Source organism: Phocoena phocoena, chromosome 4 (assembly GCF_963924675.1).
Source record: "Phocoena phocoena chromosome 4, mPhoPho1.1, whole genome shotgun sequence".
Taxonomy (NCBI): domain Eukaryota; kingdom Metazoa; phylum Chordata; class Mammalia; order Artiodactyla; family Phocoenidae; genus Phocoena; species Phocoena phocoena.
The window spans coordinates 141,020,438-141,041,132 of record NC_089222.1 but is presented as its reverse complement, the minus strand read 5'-3'; the positions used below and the strand labels follow the sequence as shown (position 1 = coordinate 141,041,132).

The 20,695-nt window shown below is 43.0% G+C and overlaps 1 protein-coding gene across 1 annotated transcript in view; it reads right to left on the bottom strand.

The window, feature by feature from the left end:
* Positions 1-501: 501 nt before the first annotated feature.
* The window catches only part of IGSF5 (immunoglobulin superfamily member 5), a 77,461-nt gene continuing 57,267 nt past the window's right edge, over positions 502-20,695 (bottom strand). Inside the window, exons 5-9 of the mRNA XM_065875916.1 lie at positions 15,349-15,486; positions 12,509-12,533; positions 9,125-9,225; positions 7,857-7,930; positions 502-597 (exon numbers count right to left, since the gene is read on the bottom strand). Coding sequence (XP_065731988.1) covers positions 502-597; positions 7,857-7,930; positions 9,125-9,225; positions 12,509-12,533; positions 15,349-15,486 — 434 coding nt within the window. The remainder of the gene's footprint in view (positions 598-7,856; positions 7,931-9,124; positions 9,226-12,508; positions 12,534-15,348; positions 15,487-20,695) is intronic.

The following is a 20,695-nucleotide window of genomic DNA, read 5'->3' as shown; positions in this document are numbered from 1 at the left end:
TTATCCTTTTTTCACAGATAATATGCAATAATACCCACATAGTAAACATACATAAATATCACTTCATAGGATTTCAGGTAATAAAAACTTCTTAAATGTCATGGTGGGATGTAGACTTATCTACCATTTGTTGGGTCAGCAAGCAGGAGTGTTGAGTGATGAAAAGCACGATCATGATGAATTTGCAGCTTTTACTTAGTAACTATGGAATTCACTGAAATCTCAAAACATTTTAAAAGTCAAATTCCACTTTAGAAGCTGGGAAAATGGATTCCTTCCCTCCACATAAAATATCCATTCCGATGATGCCAACATCGCTTCTTCTAGGTCATGTTGGCAAAGCTGGAGCCCAGCCATAGGATGATGGAGAGCAATGGCGACACCATTGTGAGCAATGATGACATCGTCATGAGCAGGGATGACATCATCACGAGCACTGACGATATCGTCGCGATGTAGGTCATCAGCCAAGTGCCATGTGGAGCCAAAGGGATGCCTGTACTATACCAAAGTCACATTCCTGACCTTCTTAGGACTGGCCACGTTAAAGGAAACCTGTGGGCGACTTGCTGGGCCCAGCTGGTGCTGATCAGATCCCTGGAGACAGAAAGAAAAGGGTAGATTGAGTTGGTCGAGATCATCATAACAGCACACTTGAGAAGGACGCTCAACTCGTCAGCTGAGATAAAACGAGGGTGCAGAGAGGAGCACAAACGTTAACACAGGTCCTTCCTCTATGATTTTCAATAACACACACTGCAGATGTTTCCCAAGTACAGGGCCTGAAGAGCGATCCAATTCAAAGAATCCAGTGTTTGTATGAAGGCAAATTACAGTAAAGATTCACTGTTTTGTTTTTCAATATTCCTATGGAAATTCTCACCATTGTATGAAAATGTAAAATATTTCTACCCTTCTTTAAATAGTACACTTTCTTTCTAAAGGAAAGGAGCAAAACTGAAGAACTGACTCCGTGTCGATCACCCACCTGTCTCCTCGGACAGTGTTCCTGGCTCTCACATTCTGAAATGTACTATCAAGCAGACCACTCACTCCTCTGAGGGGCCAATGCCTGTGGAAGAGCGTTGCCCTATTAAAATACATGCAGTGGACTTCCCTGGTGGCACAGTGGTTAAGAATCTGCCTGCCAGTGCAAGGGGACACAGGTTCGAGCCCTGGTCCGGGAAGATCCCACATGCCCCGGAGCAACTAAGCCCGTGTGCCACAACTATTGAATCCCGTGCACCTAGAGCCCGTGCTCCACAACAAGAGAAGCCACCACAGTGAGAAGCCCACACACCACAACAAAGAGTAGCCCCCGCTCACCGCAGCTAGAGAAAGCCTGTGCGCAGCAACAAAGACCCGATGCAGCCAAAACGAAATTAATTAATTAATTAAAAGTCATCAGTCCTTTACATAAAAAATAAATAAATAATTAAAATAAAATACAATACATGCAGCATATTTTCCTGCCACCCTGAGAATGCCGACTCCGACTCCAGGGCACCCGAGCTGCATTTAACATCTTAAATAATGTAACTAGGCACCATAAATAATTTACATCACAATGGAACGTCAGCAAGTCTGGGGGTGGAATCACGCTGACTCATGGTTTTAATTCATTGACTCCCCATCACACAAGGATGTAGCCCCACAGGTCTGATGGGGCTACATCGCACCATAAAGGCGGTGCTTCTGCTGTGATGATGCCTGGGATGTTTGCTGTCGTTTGCCTTTTGTCCCCATGACATGGTTGCACCAACCATTGTTGTTTTCTAAGTTTATCAAGAGTTTATTTCTGTTGACCTCAATGGGGAAAAGATTAGCAGGGAAGACATCGTCCAGGTTTCAAGTTATTCATAACCTCACCCCCCAAAACTGAAAGAGTCAGGAGGAAAGACACAGAATTGCCTGAAATAACCAGAAAAATGGACTGACAGCGAGTCAAGGAGAGGAAAAGGTGGATCGTTTGATTGAAATATTCATCATGATGCAAAGTATTTGCAAACCCTATGACTTCCTATCAAAATAAAAGGTGCTTCCCTTTCCCATTAACTGTAATTTTCAGAAAGAATTTCTGATTTTATTTATTAGTTTTGTGCCAGTGTGTTTCGTGGGCGGTTACTCCTGCGTTATCTGTACTTCACCAACAGAAATTCTTGTCTGGAAAATAATGTCAGTGTTATATAATGCTAACTGGAGATGCAGCCAGGATAGAAATAATCAGTGTAGAAAAGTGCCATGTTTTGGTTTAATGTCAGTTTGTAAAATCAGTCTCTTTTTTTACCTTCTGAGCCTCCTTAAAATGTAGTGCATGCTCTGGGGTCTCTACAGCCCCAAATCCTCTTTCTATCCTTCATATATATTGAATGCGATGTGCCTTAGACCCACCTAAAACACGGGAGATTTAAAAAGTGTTCCTCAGCTATGGTGCCATGTGGTTATGGAATATTCCGGTGCTGAGACGCTTCCATTTGATCTTCATCACAGCCCCACCACAAGCATCTCAGATCCTCCATGCTCTGTAGCAAGCTCCATGCAGTGGGGTTGTGAACACAGATCATTCCAAATGCACAGATGTAAGCAAACCCCCAAAACTCAGAATGACTTTCCCTTAGAAACAATGCAATACATTGTTTCTACGTGAATACGTGTCTGTTTTCTATGTGTTTCTACGTGAATACATGTCTGTTTTCACGCTGAGCCACAAAACAATTTCCTTAAAGCAGATTGCCTGGGGAACAAGGTAAAAATGCCCTTTCTTTGGTCGTATCTTCCAGAGATTCTGATCCAGAAATTCTGGAACAGACTCAGGAGTGTGCATTTTAACAAGCCCTCCCCCCACTCCCAAAGAGCTTCTCTGTACTGAGGACCACGGCTCGATGAGCAGGTACCCATATAAGTGTGCCTCTAGGTGCTGGCTGCACCTCCACGCTCAGTGAGCATTCTTTGATACCCAGGATACAGGAAACACTTCCCGCATTTCTGCCCATTGGTTATAGGAATGAGGATTCTCCATCTCAGCCTCTGGTAAAGAGCCCCAAGTTCACGGGGCACCCTGGCAAGGCAGTGGGCTGAGAGGTAGAGATGAGCATGGGAGGTGCTCCAGGCGGCTAGCGGGGGCATCTTCCCATGGTTTACAAGCCAGCAACTCCCAATGGCCCTGGCCTACATCAGCCATGGCCCCCTGTGGCCTCTGACCACAGTGACTGGCCTTCTACGGAGCCAATCTCCAGCCCACAGCCTGTCCCTGATGACACTGTCCCTGATGACACTCTCTCTGAGCTGAGCCCTCACCCCTTCTGACGTTTTCAAGGACGGTCAGCACCGAAAGCGTCGGGAGACAACTGGAGATCTGAGAAAAGAGGTTCGCCACGACATCCATGCTGCCCTTCCCCACAGCAGAGTGGGCCTCTGGTGTTCCGGACTTTAACGGGAAGGATGTCGGAGGAGTGAGAGTTGTGGGGGGCTGGTGTCGTGGCGACGGGGTTTCACCCCTTCCTAAAGCATTAAGAATCCAGGCTCCTGTTCGAGTAACTGCTGAGCATAGGGTGTGATTTAAATCATACTTGGCAATGCATGATGAAGACGCAGGCTGCGGATGGACACAGGTGGTGGAACTCTGGGCGGGAGTGACCCCGAAAACCGCCCTCTCCTCAGCGACTGTGCGCAGCTCTGAGCAGACACGGCCACAGACTCCAGGGCCTTCTCTCCTTGTAAGGGAGTCCACATGACGCCAGCAAGAGTACAGGCACCATCAACCCCGGGGAGGGGTCCAGTACAGCCTCTGCCCAGTGTGGTTACCATGAATACCTTGGGACTCTGAGCAAATCATAAGTACTGGATGGGGTGAAATGACAAAGTAGGCAAGTCCATCTTTGGTAAAGTCGCACTCTCCCCTCCTGCAAGCCCCACTGCCATCTTACTGTAAGGCAGCCAATAACGCTTCAATCTAGCCACGTGTCAGAGCCCCCTCAGCTGGCTCTAAAATGCAGAGATGCCCAGGCTACCTCCCCAGCTCTACTGAGACAGGAAGTCTGCAGGTGGGGGCCAAGAGACTGGACATCCCAAAGGCCACAGCGATGAGTCCCCTAAGCACCCCAGGCCCTTCGGGTTTCCCCTTTCTTGGATCATGTTTGAACGAGAGAGCCTTGAAGAAAACCCAAAGTGACCAAGATTACAAAGGAGCCAAATGGCAGTTTGACCTGGAATCATGTATCTTTCTTCAGGGATTCAAAACAAAATGTTGCATCCTCGTCTATGTTTGTCAAATAATATTTTTTGTCATGATTTCACTGTGGTGATCAGTCCGTATGCACACGGGCTCCTGGTGTCGCCCTATTGGTGACAGCACAATGCTGGGCTTTGAGAACCTTCTCCACTGGAAGGAATTACTGTGTAAGGAATGCCCAGAATGAATGCTGTGCCAGACTGTGTGTAGTCAATGGCCGTCCACTACGTAAGACCTCCTGCGATGCAGAGGGCAAATAAGACACCAGCCGAGCAGAAGAGAAGACAGCGTGGAGAGAACACGCACACGTGGACTTGTGAGTTGTTGTACTTGCCAAAGCCAAGATGGCGCTGCTCTGAGTGAGACCTGTTGACCCAGAGCAGGAGCCTTAGCTGCTGTCATGCACACCCTGTCTCCGCCCACAGGACTTGCATCTGACCCAACCAGCTCCACAGTGATGGGGCCTGGGCTGTGCTTTTGCTGCAGGCTGACTCACAGCTTGAGATCTCTCGGTTTAACTGACAACTTTTTCGGGACCTGAGCCGAGCGCAGATTTTCTGCAAAACTGTGTCATCTGTAGTCAACCACCCTGAGCTCTAACAAGCCAGCTTCTCAGGCAGGAGTCTCGCTGGGCACCTGCTCTGGGCCCCTGAGGCCCACGTGGGTGGCCACACTCCACAGCAGCAAGGACGGCAAAGTGGACAAAATGAGTCACACGGAGACAAGTGGAGAGGAAGGCAGGATGAAAGGACAACGGACGGGGCTCTGAAGAGCTCTCCTGTCCTGGGCCCTCCAGGGAGCAAAGCTCATTGCACATGGAGAAAGTTTATGAGGAAAGAAAGCACAGATTGCACTGTCCTTGCTCCGTGGCCTAAGGAGTCCTGAGGAAAGTCCGCATGAGCCTGCACAGCAGGGAGCGTGGCCATACAGACCAGGCTGGGCTGCAGGCCTGGCCTTGGCAAGTTCTAAAGGAACCTCTGGCTAAGGGTCGCCTGGACCTGCTTCTACAAGCTATGGCTTGACCACCTGGTGGCTCTTCAGTGGCCAGATGATGACATGCAGGACTATGTCCTCTTTGGAATAAGGACACAGAAGAGACCTACTGAAGGCCCAGCCCTTTCCTCTACTGACCATCTTCTTCCCTCCCTCCTTTTTTTTTTAATTGAAGTACAGTTGATTTACAATGTCGTGTTAGTTTCAGGTGTATAGCAAAGCGATTCAGTTACATATATTGGGTTGGCCACAAAGTTCGTTCGGGCTCTTCCATAAGATGTTGCAGAAAACCCAAATGAACTTTTTGGCCAGCCCCAATGTATATATATTCAGATTCCTTTCCCTCATAGGTTATTAAAAAATACTGAGTAGAGTTCCCTGTGCTATACAGTAGGACCTTGTTGTTTATCTATTTTATATATAGTAGTGTGTACCTGTTAATCCGAAACTCCTAATTTGTCTCTCCTCCCCCTTTCCCCTTTGGGAACCATAAGTTTGTTTTCTGTGTCTGTGGGTCTATTTCTGTTTTGTAAATAAGTTCTTTTGTATCATTTTTTTAGATTCTACACAGAAGTGATATTATGTGATATTTGTCTGCTCCCTCCTCCTTTAACTACCTCACGGGAAGCATAGCTCACAGTACATCCCACGTTCAGGTTCTTCAAATGGGCATCCAGGACACAGTGCCTGGGCCCACACCGGCAAGGCGCCCTTTGCTTAATGACCAAAGACAGGCCTCTTCATAAATGTGCTTGTCCAAGTTCCCTTGCTTAGAAAAATCCAGCTATTTAAAAACCATTTGTCAGTTTCTAGCCCAGGCAAAAACATTTCATCTTCCTTTCATCCTCTTTGTTTCTTAAGGACCCTGGTGCTCTGGCCAAGATGCCCTGCTTCCCTAGTAGCCTTACAAACACTTCAAGAAACACGGATATGTGTGTTACCAGCCCCCAGGGCCCAGCACCTCAATGGCCACTGTGCTTTTTCCACCAATAGATTATTTAACTGGTTACATGTCTAAGTAGCAGAAACTTCTTAAATTTCTCTCCCTGTATATTTTCAAAACAACACTTCAAGCTTAGGAGCATCCAATCAGAGCTCCAAACGTCATCCTTCATTCCTGTATCCAAATGCATCTAGACTTCCCCTTTCTCCTCACTTATATCAAGGGGAATCAACTGACATGACCCTCTTCTGTATCTCCACCTGCCCCATACTCCACTGCAGACCTGAGCACTGTGGCTTGTCAGGTGGAAAGACACAGAACAGAAAAAGGTAACCACAGAAAGGCCACGGAAGTAAAGGTTGGCTTAAGTGTCTTCTTGGAGTGGCCATGCTTGGCGCTGGGGAAGAGAGAGCCACTTCATCAGACCGCATTCCCCACTCAGGTCCAGTCGGGGGGTCTTGACAGTAAACATCCTTCACAGCCCAGCGATGACTCCCTTTCACCCACCATCTCTTAGTCAAGCCACCAGCCCTTCGAAGGGGAAACGGTTGCATCTCTACAGCCAAGAGATATATGTGCCCAAGAGAGCAGCCTCGATGGGAAGAATTTTATGTCTCTATATCCCTGCCACCCAGCCTGAGGAAGTAGCTTGAACTCGTACCAGGGGCTCACAATTTGTCACGTAGGCCCATCTGCTTTTGTGAAGACCCCTCATACGTCTTCCCGCCTGGCTACCTTGGTTGCCACTAATAGCATCATTTTGTTCCTCCCGATACATGGCTGAGCACCAGTCAAAGCTCCCCTTCCCCCCAAAGGCCTGGGAGGCACACATCACTGGCAAGCTGTATGTATGGAGCTGAATCCCGACCGCAGGAAGGAATATTACAGCCTGGAGCCGCCTGGAAACTCAAGTGAACATCTACGCCAGGAAGGAGAGATGGGGCTTCGAAGGCACACGCTCAGCAGTAGCCCCTCAGGCCAGTAGCAACTCCAAGGCAGAACAAAGCCAAGGCCACCCGATCCAGCAAACTGCCGGAAAACCAATCTGTGAGTCTGGCTTTCCCAAAAGCTAAATGGGGAAAACACCCACTGGGGACATTATGGCAGAATTGCATCCAAGTACTTCTCCTTTGAAGATGCACAGGCCAGAAAATGGTCCTGGTTATACGCACATTTGTTTACTATGATTTTTAGATATAAGGAGTCATATTTTCTGCATATGAACTCGAATTCATTCACGAGTGACAACCAATGCTAACTCAGTGTTGGAAAATGAACGTACGGTGTCCTCACGGTTCCTGATGGATGGTTTTCTTTATGTTTAATGTCCCTTGGAAGGAGGTGTCCATCAAAAGTTGCCTAGCAACCAGGAACACCTGAAATCGTGCCTCTGCCTGGAGCCCCAGACTCACACATCCATCTGCACGCCCCATACCTCTGTGTGGACGTCTAACTGACACCTCAAGATTACCAGCCCCCCAACTAAACTTCTGGTCTTTCCCAAAAAAGCCCACTACAAAGAGATACTACGTGTTCCAGCCCCATTCCTCCATGCTGGCCCGTTGACTTGGAGGTGAGCAAAGGCCACGTTTGTCCATCATGAATGTAACGTAATCACCTACCATAGGGGAAGGGTTTTTAAGTAGCCAAAAAAAAAAAGTCCAAAAGGGAGAAGAATGTCTGAATCACCTGATACGGTTGCCTACTGACACGTTGTTCTGGAACACTGGATTCAGAGGACTTTGCAGGGAGAGAAGCGGTCTCTGCAACAGCAAAATGATTTTAGAGTCACAAGTGACCAAAGCCACACTACCTATTCTACCAATTCCAATCCATAAAGAAATACCTTTGCTTTTATGTATACCCCTGGCATCAATAATCTGTAACCACAAACGGTTTTTTTTTAAGTTTACTTGAGGGTACATATTTTTAGAACTTTATCTTTCTAATGAAATTAAAAACATAGCAAAAGGACTCAAAATCGATTCCTTTCTTGACAGGTTAGTCTCATCCAGAGACAAGATGAATCCATAGCTTTAATGGCTCATCGAGGGAAATAAACACAGGGGAAAAAAAGGAGCCAGAGAGGTTCAGTTTGGGCCATGATTTGGGTCAAGCTACTTAATTAATCATATAAACTATTAATGAATAAATATTCTATCACAGGAAATTCTGCAAGAGGCTTTGATCAGATTATCAAAGGAAACTGTCTATGCTTTGTGGAATTCTTTTAAATCTGAAGCATACAATTTGGAATGTACATAGGAGACAGCCACGGAAAAATGGAAATTATGGGGTTGCCAAGAATAGAGTCCCAATCTCAGTGAATAAAAGTTTTCTAGCCTCTCGGTAAGAATCAATTAACCAAAACTCTATCTCTGGAATTTGTTTTGCCGGCAACTTGTGAGGGCCAGTCTCCCTCCCCAACCGCTAAGGGGTAATTTGTACCATCTCTCTTTCTCTCAACTGCTTTCAAAAGGATCTTGGTTCAGATACTACCCTTGTCCCTCACTAGTGACAGTGGTTTCAGAGACACCCCCCCCCCCGCCTCTTATGACTGTCAGATTGAAGAGGAAAAGATTTCTTGCTGAATTTCAGACTTAATTGAAGTTTGGGGGCAGTTACCCTCAATGTATTCAAATGCCTTTTCACACATTTTAAGGTAGAAGCATTTTTTTAAAAGAGAGAAAACACTGAGAAAAACATTATTTTTAAAAAACTCTTAGATTTCCACCTCGATTTCTTTTAAACTTTAGACAAATAGGTGGGTTTTGACTGTTATCTTCTCCTAGAATATTTCTAGTTCTGGAATGTCTCTTTCTGCTAAAAATTACTCCCCAAATAATGACCGCCAACCACTAAGGCAGCCGCCTTCAGAAGCCGGTGTTTGATGGGTCAGCCTCTCTCCCGACACTTTCCCTTCCAGATCTTTCCACTGCACCCACCTGGCCACTCACTTGTGGTCCCCGGCTCATCTGAACTGTAGCCATAGTTTTCATTCCCGCTTTTTAACTTTGTCCCAGAAGTGTCTTTGTTTGTCTTCATATTTGCAGATTTCCTAGAATTAGACCATTTGAAAAAGCCAAATGTTAATCAGCAATGGATGCTCGCGTCTCACTACTCCACCCAGAGCATTCACACACGATGAACTCACCACGAGGCCGAAGCTCAGGCACTGGCCTCTGGAGGGTGGCTAGCAACGGGATGTACCCTCACAGCCACCAGCACGGCTGTGTAGATGCCCTGTGTCTCGCACACTCCTCTTATGGGGAGAAATGGAACTTTATCATGATAGGTCCATAGACTCCAGTCCCCAGGTGGTTGGTACTCAACTCTCAGACACCAGTGACCAAATAAAGCAGAGCTGGCCAGCTATGACCCACAGGCCAAATCCAGCTCCCTGTCTGTTTTTTTAAATAAAGTTTTACTGGAACCCCTCTGCTTCCATATTGTCTATGGCTGCTTTCCTGTTACAGCAGCAGAGTTGCGTGGTTGTGACAGAGACCATGTGGCCCACAAAACCCCAAAGTTTTACCATCTGGCCCTTGATAGAAGAAGTATGCCAGTCTCTGAAATAAAGCAAAAATTGGTGCAGCTTCCCGGGGGAAAGAAGTTTGGCAATGGATACCCAAAGATATTTAAATATTTATGCTTTACCACTAAGAATTGATTATAATAAGCAAGGGAAATACGCAAGGGTATGTGCAAAGATTTATCTGAAAGAATGTTCATTCATGAGCTATTTATACTAGCAAAAGTGCAAACACAGGTGCCCAGCCATAGGTAGGGAACTAGTAAAATAAATGACAATGCATCGCTAAAGTGGAATTCCATGCCACCTGTAAAAATTATTACAGGTGAGAACTCTCATACACTGTTGGTAGAAGTGTAAACTGCTACACCTACTTTGAAAATTGTATGGTAACATCATCTAAAGCTGAACATATACCTGTCCTATGACCCAGCTTGCACTAATAGATTATACCCAACAGAATACAAAACAGGAATGAGGACTGGTATACATGTCACCAAAAGACACACACAAGATCGCTTAGTGCAGTAATGTTCGTCACGGTCCCAAATACCCTTTAAGTGTAAAATGGAAAAATCAACTGCCTATATGCCCCTTACTTGGTATCATATAGTAATAAACCACTGACATCTACATTCAGTAATATGATTGATCTCACAGCCTGAAGTTCAAGAAGGCAGACATATCACATGACTTCATTTATATCAAGTTTATACAACTCTAACTTCTGGGGATGTGGGGATAGATGTCAGAAGACATGACCTTTGAGGAAGAGGCAGTAGATGATTTCATCGAGGCCTGAGTAGGGGCTGGGGTCCTGGGGGTGTCCTAGTTCTGCATCAGCAGTCCAGGTCCACATTCTTTATGAAAATTAATCAAGCTACGTACTCACGATTTGTGTAATTTTCTATAGTTATATTTTAATAAAAAACTTTATTAAGCAAATGAAACAAAAACATTGCAGGCAAGTATTTGTCAACAGAAATAATCTTCAGAATAGTGTCAAGTGAGGAGACAAAGATATTAAATGATGTTTATTATGATCCAAATTTCACAGAACATATACGTGTGTGTGTATCTTGGTGAACACACGTGTGTGTAAATATATACGTACTTAGGTAACGGTTACTTCTGGGCAATAGAATTAGGGGTGAGTTTAAAACCATTTTTTATAAACTATCTTTACTTAAAAAATTTTTTCTAAAATAAGCATGCATTGATGCTATAGGAAAAATATATATACGAAATATATATATATATGTATATATATATATATATATATATATGTTCTTTTAATGCAGTAGAAATCTGTGAGCAGCTAGAGTTAGCACTGTTGACCCAGTGGGAGGGGAAACAGGTACAACACGGGGGCCCAGTGAGCTGCCCCATTTTTCTTCCCTGGGCCCAATACACTTGGATCTAAGGGTGAGAGTTGCACACAGACAAGAGCTCAGGCCCTGAGCAAGGTCAGCTGGTTCACATTCGGACCCTTCCATTCTCTGGACAGGAGATACTGAGCACGTTACTTAACCTCTCTATACCCCTCAGCTTCTTCATCTACAAAATGGAAAAATGGTCTCATAAAATCATTGGGAGAATTCAGGAAGATAACCTCCACCAAGTGTGAAATAGCCTGGCACGCATGCTAGGCACTCATGCTGGCTCTTACTGTCGCTACTTATGTCACGATTGTTACTGCCATTGTTATTGCTGTTCTCTACCCATTGCCTTGAAGAGCTGTTGATCACTGTACTACGTTTTGAAATCACCTAAGATCCCAGAGAATAGAATTGACATTACACAGTCAATAATGACGAACAGAAGCATTCAGACCGCCACCCTGCTGGTGATAGCAATTGAGAGAAATTCCAGTATAATTACAGAGGTCAGTTTTCCTTCCTCTCCTCTTGCCCAAAGTCAGGCCCCAAAGGAGGTGCATTTTCAGATTGCTGCTTTGTGACATCCTCAGAGAAAGAGAACCCACGTTATCACCAGGGAGTGACTGGGGTGGAGGGAAAATGGATGGTATGTGTTACATGATGATTACATACATCGTCCTTCACCACATGTAGCCGGAAGATATTTTAAATCACAACATTTTACATATTAAAATTATCTAATAAAATACTGAAAAGTAGATGGGGTTTTAACACCCCCAACAAAATCACCACTGTCTAAAAATCCTTCCCCTGAGTGTATTTATAATTATGTAAATATTGCAGACATTGAAACTGGCTTTAGTAAGTGCTTGACATAGTTACCTTAAAAGTGCTTGCAGTTACTTCTGGACAGCCGTGAGGATGGCAGGAATTTCTCTGTCCCTCCGCCCTGAACAGTGAGCTGTGAACACTCCTAATCTGTCTGCCTGTTCGGTCTCATTGCCTTAGTCACCCAGCTGGTCTCACTGTCTCTACCACCCCAGAAATTCCAGCAGGACCTCTGCCTGGCTCTTTGACATCCCTGAAATGGCCCTCACATCTCTAGCCTTGACTCAAAGCAGGAGGGCCAACAGTCACAGTACAGAGTGTCCTCTTGTGGAAAGAGTTGCGAATGCCAGACACCAACTAAATTCCACTCCACTTTCCTAAGTGAGCAAGTCAAACTTAGGCAGTAGGAACCCACCTATTTTATTCTGCAATTAATGTTGCCCTATGAGTTTGTGATTGGCATATGTGTTTTTCAGAGTTGTCCCTTTTTAGTACCTAATTTTGAGTAACATAATCCTAAAATCCCACAGCTCTGTGTGTCTGTGTTGGTTGGTTTTCATTTGTTTTTTATTTTCAGAAAATTGGTGTGATCTCAAACTTACCTTATTTCACTTTGATAGCTAGATTCTGCAAAAAAAAAAAAAAAAAAAAAAGGAAGAAAATCACATTAGCAAAATCAGGATAGTTATTCTGAAAATAAAATCTTATCAATTTTTATAGGTTCCCTGATTTTAAATACTCACATTACTGAGTGTTTGTGATCCAATAGATATTAAGCTTCCCAACAGTGAACTATCAAATGACTTCCAAGCTTAAGGAAAGCAGAATTTGCTATTCACTATCATAAATATAAATATTTGTGATACTTGGGTACCTGAAATATAGTAGGTGCCCAGTAAGTACTTAGTGAGTACTGAATCTAATTTCTGAGGTTATAAAGACTCTACTGTTCACCATAAAGAGATGCTCTGTGTTCCCTGTTCATGCTGTCAGTCATTCAGTACTTACCTGTTCAGGCACCCTGCCAGTGCTATGCAAGGTGTTATTTCATCTAATCGTCAAAACAACCCAAGAGGTAGGTGTTAGCATTATCATATTTTTAACAAACTAGATATTAGTACAAGAGTATAACCATGTCTTTAACAGATAAGGAATTTCATTGCTTCAGCACTATATTTCTTTCGTTCTGAAATACATTTTCAATCAATATGTACCAATGTTATCAATTCATACAGTTGTGTCCACACCCCAAAAGCTCTCATTAAATTGCTAATGTTTTTAATCAATGGATTCTTGGACTGGAGGGACTCTAGCATTTCACAATGGGGAGTAACACACAGCAGCCCCCATCCATCTGGTACTAAAGCCAGTGTGCTTTGCACTTTCACCATCCCATCTAGGGCTCCTAGGTATCAAGCTTTATCAAGATCAAAAAAATATTCATTTTCCTTATTTTTTGGGTAATGTTCTCACTTATTTGCAGTTCTGACAACATCCGCTGATTCACACCTCAAATTGAACCTCAGAAGCAATCTTATTTGAATTGAAGGGGAGAGATTATCTAGTGTCCCTCTGGTAATAGAGGAACGTCACTAGTGTTCCTGTGAAGCTTCGATCCCAAAGCCTCCAGGCCACGCTGAGTGGGGTCCTCAGCCGTCCTCAGTCAGTCTCCAGTAAACCAGGCAGAGTACCGAGAATTCTCCAGGCACCAACAAAGCAGAGCACCAGAAAATACTCTTTAAAACACTTGCTATTTAATATTTGTAAGCATGGAAATAATTATCATGGGACAATCCAAGTGTTCACTGGATCCTATACATTTATGTCAAGGTGAAGTGTAGCGTCCATTGTGCATCAACTTTTCAAAGTTAAATGAAGGATAAAATCTAGGACAGATCACGATCACACAAACTTTTATTATGTTAATTTACTTAATTCTCATAACCAATCTATAGGAGAAGACTTATCCCCATTTTGTAAATGAGGAAGCTAAGAATCAGAGAATCTCCCTGGTACACATCCTGTGTGGCCACAAACCTTCTTACTAGGCTGGCGTGGGACAGACAAAAGCCTAAGAGATGCAGAAGTCCAAATAAATAGAATGTTCTCAAATATGCCACAATAGCTAATGTCAGAAATAATAATCTGAAGGCAATGAACAATCCTAGTCAGTTCTAAATTAAAATTTAAGTTATTCATAGTTTTCATTAAAATCCAGTGTTCTTTTTTTGTTTTTTTTTGGTTTTTTTTTGGTTTTTTTTTGAGTAATGCATCTGTGGCATACAGGGTAACTCCTAGGTAAAAACAAATTCCCATCAAATATGGGTCAACAGGTATTTACTACTTTTCACTTCTGTTTCCTAAAGAATAAAGGTATACCACAGAATTAATTCCCCAAGGACAAACCAAACCCATGCAGGAGCTAAGGCTAGACAATTAACCTAGTTAAGGCTGGACCATGAACTTCACATGGAATATCTCACTAAGAGAACTATTCTGAGTAAAAGAGTTGGGTAACATGGTGCCTGGCAGACATGCAAAAAGTGCTCATTGAGTGGCAGTTAGTCTTAATAAAATTAAAAGTGCAATTAAACTGACATGTAGCTTTAAAAAACTCTAACTTTAAGAAAATTAATTTAATATTCAAATTTAAATGTTTTAATTTAAATATTCAGTAGGAGTACATGGAGGTTTCATGAGAGAAAGAAAGACAAAGATGGACACACACACTCAACAGTTGGAAAGTCCTGAGCTGCCCATATGACAAAGTCCCTGTGGTTTCTGAAATCACAAACTAACTCCAGAATAAGCCCACCCCAATGTTGATGAACCCACGCTAATATTAATAAGCTCACCTCTATGTTGGCCTGTCCCCCAAACAAGGCCACTCCTTCATATATCTTGGGGTATCTCAAAAGACTTCATTTAGAAGACATGTATAACTATTTTTATTTACTTTATTTGTACTACTTTTGTTAACAGAAAACCATGTTTTTCTTTCTACCACTACACCAATATTCACCTACAAAAGGAGACTCAGAATTCTACAAAATAGAAAAAAATCTTTTGATATGTTCAGATAGGTGGGTATTATTCTAGAAAAAACATAGCATCTAAATGACAGATTGCGACAGCCTTATATCCTTGCCAGTAAACACAAAACTCAAATAGTCAGCGTCTTTGATGAGAAAGGCACTGCCTCATCACCTTCTCAAAGTGTGAAGATCTGTCTTCCTTGGGGGGTTGACTCAGGCCCCAGAGGAATGGCTTCCTTTCTTGAGAAAGTCCTTTCCCTCTCTATGAATGGCATGCATTTCCTTTCAAGGACTCTAAAAGCCAATATACCTTTTGAAAGAGCTGATGAGCTAACAAACTGCAAATGCTTGTACCAAAAGTTCAAAAATATATATAAATCTGTACGAACAACAACAACAAAAATTACCTTCTTTCTCTCTCCTGGAGACACAGCAGCAGAACATTATAATCAGAACAATGATCAGGATCAAAAGCAATGACAATGATACTGCAAGTAGAACTATGGCCCAGGCAGGCAATGATGTACCTGGTTTATCAATACTGTCTATAAGGTAGAAAGGAGAAAAATATATATTTTAGTGAGGGTTGCCACTGTCAAGGGTATGTAATCACTGATTCTACCACACTATAAATTAGATTATGTTTTCCAACCATGTTGTAACTATTCAATCTGCTACAGCCAGATGTCAAAGGCCAAGTTCCCTTCTGTGTGCTTAAATATTCAATGCTCTATGGTATTTTTCATTACAGTGTTTATTGCTGCCAGTAAATACCAGCCTAGTAACACAGTCCAAGCATTCTCTGGTTAACTCCTCTAAAATTCCTGAGAGGTGAATAAACTGGGCTGGGCCACAACTCCCTGAGGTTGGAACAGTGGTTTCCATGCTCTGACATCCTTTACTTATTCAAGAAATGCTTATTGACTGGATATAAGCCCAGGAGTGGGATTGCTGAATCAAAACTCTAATTTGAAAAGATACACGCACGCTTATGTTCATAGCAGCACTATTTACAACAGCCAAGACGTGGAAGCAACCTAAATGTCCATCAACAGATGAATGGATAAAGAAGATGTGGTACATATACACAATGGAATATTACTCAGCCATAAAAAAGAATGAAATAATGCCATTTGCAGCAACAAGGATCGACCTAGAGATTATCATACTAAGTGAAGTAAGTCAGACAGAGAAAGACAAATATCATATGATATCACTTATACGTGGAATCTAAAAGAATGAAACAAATGGACTTATTTACAAAACAGAAACAGACTCACAGACTTAGAAAACAAACTTATGGTTACCGAAAGGAAAGGGGATAGAGGAGAGATAAACTGGAGTTTGGGATTAGCAGATACAAACCATTACGTACAGAATGGATAAACAACAAGGTCCTACTGCATAGCACAGGAAACTATATATTCAATATCCTGTCATAAACTGTAATGGAAAAGAATATAAAAAAGAATATATATATGTATAACTGAATCACTGTGCTGTTCCACAGAAATTAATACAACATTGTAGATCAACCATACTTCAATAAAATAATTTCTTTTAAAAAAAGAAGTATTTATTGAGCAGCTACTGGACAAGATTGGAAGGATGACCTTGGTTCTCATTTCCATGTCCCCACCCATGGAGAGTCAAAGCCCAGAGGAAATCAGAACAAACTGAGAAAGAGTCACTCCCAAAGGAACCTAGTGCAAGTCTCACTCTCCCAGTGCTACCCGCACCTCACCTGCAATTCGCTTCTCTTCTAGTAATTGCCCCTCACATGGCTCTCTGGGAGCCACCTTCCTTAGTGTCGACTTTGCCCTCTTGTTCTATCCAGTAGTCATGGAGGTGGGAGAGAGGAAGGATCAGGTGGGGCAAGGCAAGCAGAAAAAAAAAGGAACCAGGATATCGCTTGCTGCTTATTTTGTTCAAATCTGTACAGAGATTAACGGACATATAACTGAAACACTCACTTACTCTCACCTGTTTCAAGCTACGGCTCGTCACCAACTTATTTTTAGGAATGGAAACGACTGTGACACTTTTGAAGTTCCTTTCATTTTATTTACACTAATGTGTCTAGTAGTACTTTAACAATGTAAAGGGTTTTTTCCCCCAGAAAGTAATTGCAATGATGTGTTTTACAAGTTGTTGATAGCAAAGACATTTTCCTTAAAAAGAGTTTTGACGTACACTACTTTAAATAGGGTGCTGAAATAGTGATTGTGCAAAATACATTGTACGAATTAAGCAAGCTAGAAGTACTAAGAAAATTTGTGATTATTATGTTAATTTCTGGACCAAATAAAAAAGTGCGGTCAGAAAAAAGGGGGGAGGGAGAGCTGGGGAGAGAAGGAAAGAGAGAAGAAAAGCCATTTTGATTTTTCATAGCCATGTCCTAGCTGTAACTTTCTACTACACATCATATGGTTGTCTAGATTCAAATTTAATTTAATTTAAATTATATACAATTAAATACTCAGCACCAGTCAGAGTGGCCACATTTCAAGGGCTCAGTTACCACAGGTACAGAACCTCACCTTCATCAGGGAGTCCTGTGGGACCACGCCGCCTAGGCATGGGCTGTGGGAACTGCACGCGTGTTCCAGACAGCCCTCATCCAGCATTTCACTTCTCCTACTGAACCACGTTGAAGTCAAACCACGTGTACGTTGGTCAGCTTCAATGTGAATTGCTATTCAAGAAAGTCTGTCACTCTACCCTGAGTGCGTGGGTAGCACCTCAGTGTAAATTTGTGCTATTTTATTAGATGCTAGTCATTAGAAAAGTATTAAAACAACAGACTTCCTATGAAGGAAGATAGGGTTTGCTTTTAAATCAACGTCATTCCCGCACTTTGGAACTAGAGATATAGCTGGAAAATGTCTCTTGGATGTTCTTACTTAGAGTTTTCTTTGAAATCATAGTTTCAAAGTTAAATCCGCAGAATAAGTTGCATGAATGGTTAGAGATGATCACTAATGTTCTGGTGTCGACATCTGGTTGCTGATTCATGGGCGAGCAAGGATCCCACTGCAGAATAATCCACAGGCTTATCTCAAAGCAAGTGCTAAAATCCAGGGAACTCTGTTTTGAAGAACTATGTAATATAAAAAGATATTTGTCTTCTGCCCTTTGTGCAAGGCTTGTCTGCATTACCTACAATGGTTTTTACATTTCCTTCTTTTTTTAACATCTCACATTCGAAGCCATCTTAAATGTCTATGAAATTGACCACTCTCAGGTCCATTCTTCTTACACTTCTGCTCCTATCTAAATTAGACTTAGTCCCCACAAGGACCGCGTCTTATTTTCCTTATACTCCAAGCACCTGGCACATATTGGACACCTTGAACAAATGAATTGATAGATGGATGGATAGATGGATGGATGGACAGATAAAAGAGGCTGAATTTCCTTCTGACTCTACATGGAGAAATCTGTACACCAGGCAGTCAGCTGCCTCTGAGCCAGACCTAGGACTCACCTTTCTCCCATATTAAGATGCTCAGACAAGAATTACAGGACTTTAGAAAAGTCAGAACTAATGCCATCTATCTCCGCATCAGTCACCATTTTTCTGAGGTGAGCTGGGACTGATAGAGATAAGAAAAGAGTTACCCTCCAAAAGAAATGAAGGGGGAAGGAACAGGATTATACCCTTCCCATGCCCCATACATGCAACTTTAAAACAAGCTAGTCCCTAAATTGGGAGACTGGGATTAACATATACACACTCCTGTATATAAAATACAGAACAAGAGCTTACTGTATAGCACAGGGAAATATACTCAATATTTTGTAATAATCTACAAGGGAAAAGGATCTGAAAAAGAATATATATATACACATATATGTATATATATAACTGAATCACTTTGCTGTACAACTGAAAGTAACACAACATGGTAAATCAACTATACTTCAATTTTTAAAAATAAAAATAAAATAAAATATAGTATATGGTCCAAAAACAACAAAACAAGCCAGACCCTTCACATCCAGAGAGTAATATGGCTCATCCCTTCGCTCCACAGAAAACAGAATCCCAAGCATCTCCTGGTACCCCAGGGGATTCTGATGCAGGTGGTGGGCGACCCACACTTTGAGAATCCCCAAATGCAGCCAAAATGTAAGCACCGCCCAAGCAACCTGCCACATTACAGGGCACCCCTATATTCTCCCTCTGTCTGATGTGATGATAAAATTATTAAGCCCAGAACTGCATTTAGGATTTCACAATCAGACCACTCTATGGAAGCTTCATGACTGACAGAGCTCTTTGGGCTTTGCGTCAGTGGAACCAATCAAATCTCATGGCCACCGTATCCCTGTGCACCCTTTGGCTTTGGGCTCACTCATAGGTAACAATTCTCGCCCCACCAGGCTGTTCAGAGACTCGAGAGATGGGGGTCAAAGTGCAGAACGCTGTAAAATCCAGCGCACGTGTTCAGGATTGCCGTGGTCATTTTAATTCGGTCTGTTGAACTCTTTTACAAACTGAAGTTTGCAAATAATAGGAGCTTTCATAGTAAAAGGGAGCCAGCTGGGGTTAAACATTAATGTCTGGCTCAAGATCCAAGAGACAGGCTTGAAATTCTTACCGGAAAAAGTCAACACACTGTTGACCTCCTCAGACCCTCTCTGTCAGGGGTGTTTCCTCCCTGCTGGAGAAAGCTCTCGGCGTGCCAGCTTCTGTCATCTGAGCCTTGGCATAACAACTTTCCTCTGACCTTGCACAGAGGCAGCCAGCGATCCCCAGGGAGGGCCTGTTTAAAGGACAGGAGGCCACCTCTCTGGGGTTGGGGACAGAATCAAGAAAGAGAGCGGGTGATGTTGTGCCCTGCCTGCCTCTCGTGTCCCTTAGTTCAACCACTAAGTTCAATGAAGTGATGCTGAACTCGCCTAAAAGCCCCAGGATCTCACCAAAATGACAGCCACAGGGCTCATTCTTTGCTTCCACAGGGGGTCAAATTTCCCACGGAGCTTCCTACCTAAGAAAGACTTAAACCCTCTACTCCAGGGGAGCCCAGAGAAAAGTGTGGGGTGTGCACTGTGAAGAGATGTAATTTAGGATTGGAGCTACACAGAAGAACCTTCCTTACTTTAGTAATAACTTTTAATTTATCATAGAGTACTTACATATATGTACACACACGCATATATATCATGGGTATTTTTGTTTAGCATGAGGCTAATTTTTAAATGAGCACCTTTACAGTGGGTTGAAAGAAAAAGAAACAATAGTCATATATTGATAAAGCAAAAATCGTGACAGTGGACAGAAAACAGTATCTTGGAATGATCTCATCCATGACCCAACCCCTTTGTCATGCAGATAAGACACTCAGGAGAAGGACTCAATAAAAGGGTCAAGGGCGCTCAGAGCAGGAAAGCCCCAGGGGCTCTCACTTACGTCTTTCTATTCTGCCATGTTGGGTCTCCAATCTGGAAGAATCCTTCTGGGGAAGTTACAGCCCACGTCTTAAAGGAAACAGGGAATCTAGGTGGACACCAAGCCTTACTGAAGAGTGTGGGTGTGATGGTTCAAGGTGAATGGCAGATTTGCAGGCAAGGATAGGTATACTATACCTGAGAACCCACAAATAGTGACTAAGGAAGGTTATCTCCAGGGTCAACACAGCTCGCCTTCCTCCCTACTTCACACACTACATGCACATAAGGGCTGCATGACTGGGTTTACTGTGTGGTTTTAATCTCAGCTCCGAGCTTGTCTTTTTCCCATCTGTGAAG